Raw genomic sequence first — 12,123 nt, 5'->3', positions numbered from 1 at the left:
AACAGTCTGTTGTAGTCAGCGTCTAGAATTATAAACAAAGCTGATTCTGTATCCAGCTCCATTTCCACATTTACTTCAGGCACATCTATTGTGATCCAGATGATTTTGTGATCTGCTTCAGTTATACTATGCAGTTCTAGGCATGGCAGATCACCTTTGTCAGACTCTATGCTGTCTGATTCTGTTTTACATTCAGTAACTTTATGCATTTGCTTATTTTGTGTCTGACACTTTTCATTTGGTTGTGCTTTCTGTCTGCTTTGTACATTCTCTCCATGTGACCTTGTCTGTGACACTTTTTCTTTCAACCAACAGTCATTTGTATCACGGGAGGATACAAATGATAACATTGATAACATTTTTGACTTTTTGCACCATTCAGGGACATTTTGTGCATTTTATGTTCAAAACACCTTTTCTGTAGCTCATCTGGATACTGATGAGAGAGCGACTCTCCAACCCAACATTACAGTACATTTTTATATGTTAAAGAACAATCTCTATGGTTACAATGCCCTCATAATGCTTCTTTTGAGTCACAAGCAGTTTTCAAAAACCTGGATCTTCCCACCAACACACCAAAAATGAGTGTTAAACACTGTTGTATTCATGCAATGGGCTGTCAATTACATCATGCATAAGCAGACATCTCAGTTAAATGTCTCCCATATTTACAGTTTACTCTACATGCTGTTGTCTGAGTCCTGTTCATGGAATGGGTGTTGATTGCATCATGCATATGCAGGCATTATCAGTTAAGTGTCTGTTTCCTGTTCCAAGTTGCATTTTAAATTTAATCTACAATTCATACTCAGATCTGAAAGCTGGTTGCTGAAATCAATGTTCGCTATATGTCCTAACCCCAAAATACTCCTTAGCAGGAATGAGAAAAGGAGTGAGATAGCCATCAGAATGGGGGAAGGCACCAAGGGAGGCATAAACAGAGGGAAGTAGTTACGAAGATTTAGAGAAATCGATATTCACACAACAGGTGGAGACTACCCAGACAGAAGATGAGTTGTTGCTCCTCCAATTTGCAATTGGCAATATTGGGGCAGTATAGAGTTCATGGACAGACATGTTGGTGTGGGAATGGAAAGTCAAATTGCCTTTTCTGTTTTTGCTATGAGACAAGCAAAAACTATGATTCTATAATACTGGACAACATTTTTTTGAAAGTTTTGCTTCCTCAGAATTTCTTTTTGTTTATAATAGACTGTTTGAAGTTGATCGTAAATATAATTTCAGACTACATGTATCACATGGGAATTTGGAGAAACAAGAAATTAACTTGTATTGACTATAATGCACTTAATTGCACAATGATGCTGATGCATTACAATCTTTCAACTAGGCTAAAAATGTTTTGATGATTTTTGTTTGTACTCAGTGTCAGAGGCTTCTCGCAAATGTCCTACAATAATCAGCCAGGATTGATGGATTCCAGTTGCCCTGACACCGTTTCTCCATGACCATAGTGACCTACTCATCACTGACCGTGACAAGATTTGGGAAGTAGGCTAAATGGGAATGCAGAAAATGAATCTTTAATGACATGTTGTTCTTCATGGTTTTGTAGGCTTGAAGCATGTTGTCAGCCAGCTGCACATAGTTCAGTGCTTTGTAGCTGCCAAGAAAATTTTCAACACCATCCTTGAATTTTCTCCAGTCCCACTAGAAGTTCTTGGAATTAGTGACCTGTCTGATTTGTGGACCAACAAAAAATGCCTTTCCTAATCTTGACATCAGTTATTCTGACCTGAATTATGAATTGAAATAGCAGAAATAGGCAATTTTTTAAAATGGGGCATGATAGGGTAAGTTCTTTGTGATTTTCATGATCAGTTGCCCATAATCCATATGATACACCCAGGAAGCAAAACCTCTGTTGACCAGAGTAAATCAGCCAGCTGATATCACAGACACAATCCTCACTTCAAGGAATCTACCACTCATGTTCTCAGTATTATTTAATTTATTTGTTTATTATTATTATTATTATTGTTGTAGGTTTTCACGAATAAAACAAAGTGAGGTGATTTATGTTTAATGAAACCCATAACACATTATATTGAACTCGAAAGCCTACACACAACAGCGCACTAGGAACTCTTTGCGTAATAATGTCACCACGTCAGATCAGCTTCTTAAAGTGAAACCCCCTCAATGTTGGTGGTTGTGAATTATGTACATTTCTCCCAATTACATTACCCTACACTGCACCCCCCCCCCCCCGAGAATTCACTAAAACCAGCATTGTGAACCTGCCTGGAGTTCAGGGGATCCGCCCGACTCGGGTCCTGTGTTCCATGGGTGGAGGAAGATCAAGTGCCTCTGGCTCGTCCAGAGGTGCTCATGGTCATGTTGTGATGGAGGGGCATGGCAGAGGAATACCCCAAATCTTCATGTGAGGGTTCAACGCGATCTACTGAAATACGTCCAGGTTTACCACTCTTATCGATGGTAAAGTCTTTTTTCCCGATTGGTGTGTGTCATGGCAGACGAAAACAAACAAGACAGAATGTGGGTCAACAGGAACCCAAGAGTGCTTTTTGCCATGAGGAACGCTGTTGGGAGGCCAACCAAGCAGTCGTGGCATCAGGAATAAAATTACCTGGCACTCGTAACAGCTGCACATATACCAACCCAGTTGTGGACAACTGCAGGTTCTCTTTTGGAGCTGTTCTGAGCCCCAGCAGGACCCACGGAGACGGTCATGTGATCATGACCGTGTGATCATGACGGTCATGTGATCATGTGGTCAGGGAAGCCCTCAGAGCAGCCTTTAAGGAGTGTTGAACCTGCTCGCAGAGGCCATGGGACTGGGGGTGACAGGCTGTGGTGTGATGCAGCCTAACGCAGAGGTTCTGGGCCATCAAAGCCCAGAAGTCTGATATGAACTAGGGACTGCAGTCAGATGGGGTGTCAAACCTAGCGATCCAGATGTGATGAATCCCTGAGCCACGAATGCAGGCGGCTGTAGGAATGACCTCTGGTCACCTGGTGGTACAGTCCACCATGGAAAGGAGGTGTGTGAAACCGCGGGATGGGGGAAGAGGATCAACAAGGTCTGTATTGACATGGTCAAACCGTCTTTCAGAGACCTCAAAAGGGGCCAATGGCGCCTGGAGCTGATGGTTAATTTTTGCTCACTGGCACTCAAGCCAGGCTAAACATGCAAGTCCTTTCTAAAGCAGTGCCAAACAAACTCAAGAGCAACCTGTTTCTGTGAGGCTTTCCACCCGGATGCAAGAGGAATCCCAGCATGGAATCGAAAACAGTCCATCTCCAGATGGGGTGAGGGCGACCGGTTGAGACATCGCACTGGAGAGAAATCCCCACTTCCTTGAACTTAATGTTAACCAACTGCAGGCCTGTGACTGTTATTCAGTAAGCCTGGACCTCGGGGTCAGTAGCTTGGTCAACTACCATGTTGGCAGCATCAACCCCTACATACACATCAACAACGGTCCATGAGAGCCAATCGGCCACGGAATTATTATTCCCTTTGGTACACTGTACATCAGTTGTGAACTCCGAAATGTCGGCCAGGTGGCACATCAGGTGAGTCTGATATTTTGGCCATCACATGCACGAGAGATTTGTGGTCAACGAATGCTGTTAAATGGCGATTCTCCAGAAGAAAATGAAAATGGCGGACAGCCAGCTAGAGACTGAGAAGCTGTAGTGCTGTACTTCATTTTGGGGGGACAGAGCTGAAGAAGCTGAGTTGCTGCCACATGCCTCCAGCAAACTGTTCATGCAGGCATCAGTAGTATTGGCTTAAGTGCTCAAAAAGTGCGCGGAGCTGAGATATGTGTTCAGATTGGAATGCACTGATAACTAGTATGTCATCCAGGTAAACAAAAAGAAAATCTTTGTTTTTTAATACAGAGGCCATCAGCCATTGAAAAATCTGTGCTGCATTCTTCAATCCAAATGGCATGCGCAGAAACTCAAAGAAGCCGAACAGAGTTGTCACAGCTTTTTTAGGAATGTCCTCCAAGCACACAGGCACCTGATGGTAGCCCCTAATCCCGTGGCCAACTTTGGAAAAAATCTCCTAATAAATCAACTTTGAAAAAAATTAACTTTCCCCTAAACCTACCGAGAAGTCTTGGATATGTGAGACCAGGTAACGATTGGGGGTGGTGGCCTCGTTAAAGTGTCGGTAATCCCCACATGGACGGCAACCAGCATTGGAGTTAGGGACCATATGGAGGGGTGAAGCTCAGGGACTGTTCGACCAGCCTACAATACCAAGTCTTTCCATGTTAGCAAATTCCACCTTCTGGGTCCAATCTAGGCAAAAAGGCATGGACTGGTGGACCAGTTGTAGAAATGTGGTGCTCGACCCCATGTTTTGTGACTGTAGTGCAGAATGTGGGCTTGCTGAGGTTTGGGAATTCGCCCAGCAGTCAAGTAAACTCACATGTGGTGGTGCATGTGCTTGACAGAGTCGTTGTGGGGAACTTACTGGGGGAGCAGGGTAACGACCCACAGTCCTTGATGACATCCACAAGCCAACAGTTCTTAAGATCGACTAACAGACCTTGGACACACAGGAAATTGGCACTGAGCAGAGGTCTCGCCACATTAGTCAGGACAAAGTACCATGGGTAACATTGCCCAGTGAAGCAGTGTCACCGGTCGTGTCCTGTTGGTCTGGATCTTGCAGCCGTTGGCAGCCTCCAGTGAGGCTTCATCACTCTTTGTCTTCTGATCAATCGGCGATGCTAACAGCACACTCTCAAGTACCCATGTCACATAGGAAATGTCGGCCTGAAAGAGCATCCGTGATGAACAGTAGACGGCCCTGGCAGCTGGAATCCATGGTGTTCACAGACCTCTGATGTCCCAATGCACTGGCACCGTCAAAGCTGCAAAGCAGTTGGAACTTCCTAGCAGTTTTACCAAAGTGAGCATGATAAAAGTACAGACCCGACGTCGTCTGTTTCGCAGCCACAGGCATCCTTATGTTGGGGGCCTTGCTGATTAGGCTTATTGAGGTAGAGAAATGAGGAGAAATGATGCATCACTGCCTGGCTGAGTGTAGACTGTCAGCCATTTTTGCAAGCTCCCTATAGTCCTTCATGGGTGCATTAGTGTGGGCTATGTGAACTTGATGAGGCACTTGCTGCATGAAGAGTTCTTTAGAAATAAAACATGGATGGTAATTTCCCAGAGGAGAAAGCACATGGTGCATTAGCTCCGATGGCCTAGCATCGGGAGACCGGCTGTTTGGTGCGTTCAGACTCTGATAGTCCAAAAGTCTGTGAAAGGTGAGTTTTCAGCAATCAGTAGTTATTGTGTTCAGGTGGGTGTTCCCAGACTCACGACTCTCGCAGCTGTGGAGTTTCTGAGTGATGCTACCAGGTAGTTGAATTTGGTGTCGTCGGCGGCGATTTCTCACAGAGCGAACTACGTTCAAACCAAGTGACGTCATTTTGCTCCCCAAACTCCAGCAGTTTCAAAGCGAGTGTGTTAGCCGACAGGTTCACTAACTCCAGAATCGTCCTAGAGCATTGGGGTCTCCGATGTAGATTTTCACAAATAAAACACATTTTATTGAACTTCAAATTCTAAACACAAAAGCACGCTAAAAATCTTTATGTAATAACATCATCACGTCAGACCAGCCTCTTAAGGTTAAACCCCAACTCAATGTCGGTGGTTGTGAATAATGTACATTTCTCCCAATGATGTTTTCCAATATTATTATTTGTTTTAATTTGCATTGGCTCTTTTTTGCACAGTGCGTGTTTGTCAGTGTTTCTTTGTGTGCAGTTTTTCATTGATTCTATTGCACGTTTTTGCTCTACTGTGAATGCCTGCAAGAAAATGAATCTCAGGGTTGTATTTGGTGAAATAAACGTACTATTATAATAAATTTACTTTGCAGTATAAACCTTACCCGCTATCTGAAGAAAGCGACATCAATCACACGGAGCCGGGCCATGCCACCTTTCCCACAGTCCTACATTCTGGGAGGTGGCGCGACTCCGCCAGGTACAGCGGGCGGGGCCACTTGTGGGCGTTCCGCGATTGCGTCAGAGGTCACGCAATCACGTGAGGCATTGCGCAGTTGCTGCCGTGCGGCCGCAGTCGAGTCCTTCAGAGCCGTCGCCATGCCCCGCGGAAGCCGCAGCCGAGCGAGGTGAGGAGTGGGGCGGTCTGGCCGCGCCGGCCCGAGGCTTTGCGAACACATGGGGTGGCAGGTGGCGGCGGTGCACCCCCTCCCACCGCCCCGCTCACCTTCCCCGCGCTTCACTGAAGGGCAGATGGAGGTCAAAGGCCCGGGGTCAGCGCCGCTCCGGTGTTGCACCGTGCCCCGAGGCCTTGTCCTCGCACTCGTACTGCACCTCCCCCGGTCCCGGTACCAATCCCAGTTTCTCTGCCCATCCTCCCTCACTCGCATCTTAGATTCTCTGGCTCCCCAAATCCCAATCATCTTCATCCTCATCCCAATCCTCACCTGCTTTCTTCCCGGTCATCCCTCATGCCTTTTGCAACTCTGCCTAAAGGCCCCTGCCGCTACCAGCAGTCCATGTTCCAAGCCTTCCCCGCTAATGCTGCCCAGCGCTTTCCTACATTTACCACTGCGTTAATGCTGTTTTATACACCCATGCTGAGCTCGTCAACTTCATCCTTTGCCTTTACCTTCCACCCTGCCCTTAAATTCACTTGTTCTGACACCTCCCCTCTCTCGATCTTTCAGTCTCCATCTCTGGAGTCAGGCTGTCAACTGACATACTTCATGGAGCTTAACAACACGCAAGAGCTGGGCAGGCAGCATTGATGGTAAAGAGTGAACAAACAGTCTGCTTTTCAGGCTGAGACCCTTCCTCAGGACTGCACATCTCCAGCGCCTACAGATTCTCTGGTTCTTGTCTTTTGTAAACTTAGTGATTCCCACAGTAATCTTGACTATAACTTTTCCCACTTGTCTCCTGTAAAAAGTGCTATTCCCTTTTCTCAATTCCTTTTGTTTCTGCCATATCATTTCCCACCATGAGGCTTTCTTTTTCAGGACATCAGAGATGTCCTCCTTCAGAGAACAGTATCCCCATCTCCACCATTGATGCTGCCCTCGCTCGCATTGCCTCCTCTTCCAGCCCTTTTTCTTTCCAACCTGCCTGGCTTCACCTATCACCTCTAGCTATCCTCCTTCCCCTCTCCCCACCCTTTTATTCTTGCGTTTTTCCCTTTCCTTCTTAGTCCTGAAGAAGCGTCTTAGTCCATTTATTCATTTACATAGTCACTGCCTGACCTGCTGGGTTTCCTCCAGATTTCCTGACTCCTGCCTCCATTCCTTCTCCCACTCCCACCCCTCACTCTTCTTCCCCCTGCCCTCCAATCCCTGGTCCACTTTTCTCCACCTTTCTAACTCTACTCCCACTCCTCCGTTTGCTCCCTCTAGTGCCGCTGGTTATGGGGCCCTCCCACTCTGTATCTCAGCTGACTGTTGCATCTTCAGCCTTCTTCCTAATGGTTCCTGTTGTCTTGTGTTCCAGCCGCCCTGCTCCTTCCCGAGCCGCTCCCCCTGCTCACCCTCCTCCAGCTGCTGTCGCTCCTCCAACCATGCAGCCCCGGCAGCCGGGCCTAATGGCGCAGATGGCAAGCACGGCGGCAGGAGTGGCGGTGGGCTCAGCAGTGGGCCACGTCATGGGGAGCGCACTGACCGGGGCCTTCAGTGGTGGAAGTGGCTCAGAGCCTGCCAAGGCAGATGTCACCTACCAGGTAGGTGGGTGAGGGCAAGGGTTGGCACATTGCGTCTATCCCTTATGTTCTGGAAATTGGGGAACATCGGGTTTGCTGTAAGATTACATTTTCCTTTTAGAAAATATTGATAGGTCCTGTGCAGTTGTCTCATCACCAGAGGCCCAGATTCATTCCTTTCTGCATTCACCCTGTAGCCACCTGCTCCAGTTTCCTCCCACATCTCAAAGGTGTGCAGTTTGATAAATGATCAAGTTGTGAGACGCTGCTTCTGTGTGTATCAGGAGTGAATTGATGCGAATGTGGGGAGAATGCAAAAACATGGGGTTGATGTAGGATTAGTGGAAGTGTGGTGGGACAGATCTGTGCTGTATCTTTCTGAGGAGACTCCTAAGTGCCAATGTTATGAACTAGATTCAGTGAGTAAAAGATGTTCATTGGGAAATAAATCATGCCAGTGAAATGCAGTGTTTAAAACAAAGCCATGGCCTTCACATTCCTGTTGTTTTTTCATTGCCTTGCCACTATTTATCAAGGGGAAAACAGGAAAAGGTCAAATCTCGTCGAGTAGTGAGAGAATTTCATGAACTCCAGGGTCTGGTGGGGCTTGTTTAAGTTAAACGTTAGTTTTTGTGCTGTTACCTCACCCTGCAACTCATGGAATGTTTTTGTATATTACTTATTTAAACTTGCAGAAGATATTTGATAACACACAACTTGTGCCTAATGCCCCAGTCAAAAGGTCATGGCTAAAACACAAATGCCAAAGATACTCAGGTCCTGGTGTTTGTGTCTAGTCACTGTATAACTTGATTTCCTTGAAATCTTTTCTCTTGTCTTTGCCTGTAGGAGCCTCCAGTGGCAGCCCCTCCAGCCCAACCTCATTCCCAAGACTTCAGACCCTGCCAGTATGAAATGAAACAGTTTCTGGAGTGTGCCCAGAACCAGCATGACCTAACCCTCTGTGACGGTTTCAATGAGGTGCTGAAGCAATGTCGCTCTGCACACGGTAGGTGCAAAATGTGCATAAACATGGGTTTAATGACATTGGCTACCTGATGAGCTGTAAAACAAACCAAGCACCAATTGGAATAATCTTGCCAAAGCCCGTCAATTTACAGCCCAGTCCAACATTCCACTGGACTTTACTTGCAGCTACATTTCTGAATCTCACATCCACATCTATGTTATGGTTTCTTTAATTGGGCAGAACCACAGCAAATGACATTAAATGTAGGCAAGTATGAGATAATGTATTTGGAAAGATGTAATAAGGCAGGATTGTAGATTATAGATGACATCTAGGGATTGGAGTAACAGATGGATCATGAAAAGGTAAAAGTTACCAAAATAAATCAATAAGGGTTAAAAAGCCATAAGGGATATTTAATATTAATTTGAGACATGGTATATAAAAGCAGCAAAGTTATGACGGAGCTGTACACACTAGATAAGCCCCAGTTTGAAGTACAGTTCCAGTCACCACATATAGGACAGGTATCAATGCATTTGAGAGGGCATTATTTATAGTCTGTCAACCAAGAGAGACTCCTCGTTCCCAATTTCTCCTTATTGGTAATTGTCTATATGAATATCAAACTGCATTGTGCAATACCACCTCAAGTTTATTTTGAAGAAAGTAGAACGTTATTGGTTTTTCGCATCCCATCCTAATCCTAATCCTAAATCTGTCCATTGGTTGTGTGTACCTTTATGTTAGTCTAATGTGTTTTTCTTTTTTGTAAAACCATGTTGAATCATTTCATTATGTGATTGCCCAAATGCTCTTTTACCTTTCTACCAGGTATATATTGAAGTGGGAGTTGCCTGTCGAAGGATTGTGAAGATTCCTGTTGTGTCCATTTAATTTTAGTGATGAGGCTACAGAGACCAGAGTAATGTATGATTGTTAAAATGTGAATAAAATGTTCTGTATAGTAGTGTTTGCCTCTTGTAAACTGAGTGAATGGGCAAAAATAAAATTCACAAGGCCTGTGGTTGGCATTTTCCCAGGTCAGCTGCCTTGATATAGAACTGGATACCTATTGGGAATTGAAGTACCGGGGTAGTAATTAAATAAAGAATGCAAAGTGACTGGGTGTGCTCCTTCAGCAGAAGAGGTTTGATAGGTATTCATGAATGGTTTTGTTTGAGTAAACTTGCTAAACATTTGACAGTCGGAATGGACACAAATTTAAGGTGACTGGCAAAGGAACCAAAGCCCATCTAAGGAAGCTCTTGCCAATAATTGTAATTACGATTCTTGAACAATTAAAGGTTCATTGCAGTCTTAATGTTAGAAAACCAATATTCATTGCCATGAAGTGAATGCCTTGCCATTGATTTTGATGAATGTCAAAATGAGAATTTAGCTAAGGATTGGCTTCCGAGCTGTGAAATTTCCTGCAGTCCTGTGGCCCTGCGATCTATGCTCCACCATTTCCAGCCTTTCACACATCCTTAGTTTTATGCCATATTATACATGTTATACTCAGTGCTGTTCCCAGGCTGTGTCAGGTTGAGGTGCTGCAAGAGGGAGCAGTCAAGAAGCTGCAAAGGTGGGTTCTTCACTCCATCTACTCTGGGAGTCTGAAGGGTGTGATACATTATGATCCAGGCAGTGCTGGGACTTGGCACTTGTTGGCCCTTATTTGGTGAGCGGTGGTGAACCAAAGAAGTTAGTTTTAGCTGTTGGGCCTGTGTTGTACCGAGAATAAAATATCGCACAGTAAAGGACCTTTGACTCATGATGTTGTGCTGACCTTTCAAACTACTCAAGATCAATGTAACCCTTCCCTCTTACATAGCCCTCCATTTTTCTATCATCCATGTACCTATCTAAGACTTTGTTAAATGCCTGTACCACCACCCCTGGCAGGGTATTCCACACACCCCCTACTACCTGTCTTAAAAAAAAATTAAATCATTGACATTCCTTATGCATTCCTCTAGTCAGTCACAAAATTAGGCTCCCTTGTATTAGCACTTCAGCCCTAAGAAAAAGTCTCTGGCTATCCACTCAATATGGCTCATCTTGTACACCTCTATTAAATTGCCTCTCTTCCTTTGCTCCAAAGAGAAAAACACTTCCCACGAAACATACCTTGCCTTCTGGTGAACATCTTGCAAAACGCTCAATGTGGAGCTGAGTGCTTGTCATGATTTTCACTTAAATACTGAAGAATTGTGCCTATTCCCCAATCTCTGTGTTTTAATAACTGTAGTTTCCTTTATCATGAATGATACTAGCTCAGCGAGTAGTGATGACTACATAGCAGGCTGTAAAAATCTGTTTGTTCGCTCACGGCCTTGGGAAGAAAAGTGTTGTCCTTGCCTGGTCTGGCTCCAGACATAAGTTTAGCTATCTCTTTAATTGTCCTCTGAAATGGTTTAGCTAGTCACTAGGAAGGGGCAATAAATACTGGGCTTTCTTATGACACCTCAGCTTTCAAAATGAAAGATATGATATTGGATGTGGCAGCAGGTGAGGGTCTCTGCCTCCAGAACCACAAAGCAACAAAATAATAGTTTCATGTTTTAATGTAGCAACTGGAATTAGACCAATACACATAGGATCAGAATTGGACCATTCAGCCCATTGAGTCTTATCAGCATAGTAAGACAGTTCTAAATTTTACATAACAGCAAGTTGAAGTATTTAATGTTAGAATCATGTGAGAGCCATTTTTCGTTGTTTCATTTAGTTAGCACTGTTACGTACCCCGTAACTGAGTCACTTACCAGCAAAGATAAAGAGGTCCGTTGAAGTCTGATGGTACTATTTTTAAAAGTCTTTATTTATAAAGGGGCACAAAAATAAGGTTAATACAAACATTCAGATAATATACGTCATCAATACTCAATCTAAAGCGCGGGTATAGTAATAATCATCAATAAGAAATGGCTCTATCGTTTGTCTAGGGTATAATATATTGTCCGATGGAAATATAAAAGTCACTCAGTCCATGCTCAGTTCACGCAGGCTTCAGCCTTTGGGGACCGCTGGGTTTTCACTTGTTGGAGAGAGAGAGAGGTTGTGAGAAAAGAAACTTGCCCGGGTCTTTGATGAGGCCAGTCCGTTGAGTTGGTTCCCCGTTGTCAGTTCAAGAAAATCGTTTCTGTGGTATCAGCCACCGGCTCCCAGGCAAGGGAACCGAACGCACGTGGCTTTCTTCAAATGGCTTCCCGCTATTACGGGATTGCTAGCGTGTCTTCTGGTGCATCTGAGGGACTGTCTCTACAGCCCCTCTTTTATCTGGACTCGCAGGATAGCAGATGTCAATCAGGTTGGGGTTGATGTTATCTCTTTCTCAACCAGCCCACGTTGCCCGAGGGCTGCAGGTAGCACAGTCCCCAATCCACAAATGTGTCTCCAAGAGACAATGGCCAATGTCGCGTGACTTT

The 12,123-nt window shown here is 44.9% G+C and overlaps 1 protein-coding gene and 1 long non-coding RNA gene across 2 annotated transcripts in view; one reads left to right on the top strand and one right to left on the bottom strand.

Annotated features, from left to right (window-relative positions):
• Window positions 1–6,017, bottom strand: part of LOC140732952 (uncharacterized) — a 60,902-nt gene extending 54,885 nt beyond the window's left edge. Inside the window, exon 1 of the long non-coding RNA XR_012100193.1 lies at window positions 5,915–6,017. This is a non-coding gene — a long non-coding RNA (uncharacterized lncRNA). The remainder of the gene's footprint in view (window positions 1–5,914) is intronic.
• A 28-nt stretch (window positions 6,018–6,045) lies between these two features.
• Window positions 6,046–9,659, top strand: chchd10 (coiled-coil-helix-coiled-coil-helix domain containing 10). The gene is made up of 4 exons (XM_073055675.1): window positions 6,046–6,157; window positions 7,515–7,740; window positions 8,569–8,728; window positions 9,524–9,659. The coding sequence occupies exons 1-4, from the start codon at window positions 6,129–6,131 to the stop codon at window positions 9,532–9,534; spliced, it is 426 nt and encodes a 141-aa protein (XP_072911776.1). The 5' UTR covers window positions 6,046–6,128; the 3' UTR covers window positions 9,535–9,659.
• The last annotated feature ends 2,464 nt before the right edge of the window (window positions 9,660–12,123 follow it).

Source organism: Hemitrygon akajei, chromosome 9, assembly GCF_048418815.1.
Source record: "Hemitrygon akajei chromosome 9, sHemAka1.3, whole genome shotgun sequence".
Lineage (NCBI taxonomy): Eukaryota > Metazoa > Chordata > Chondrichthyes > Myliobatiformes > Dasyatidae > Hemitrygon > Hemitrygon akajei.
This window is presented reverse-complemented; position numbering and strand designations above follow the sequence as displayed.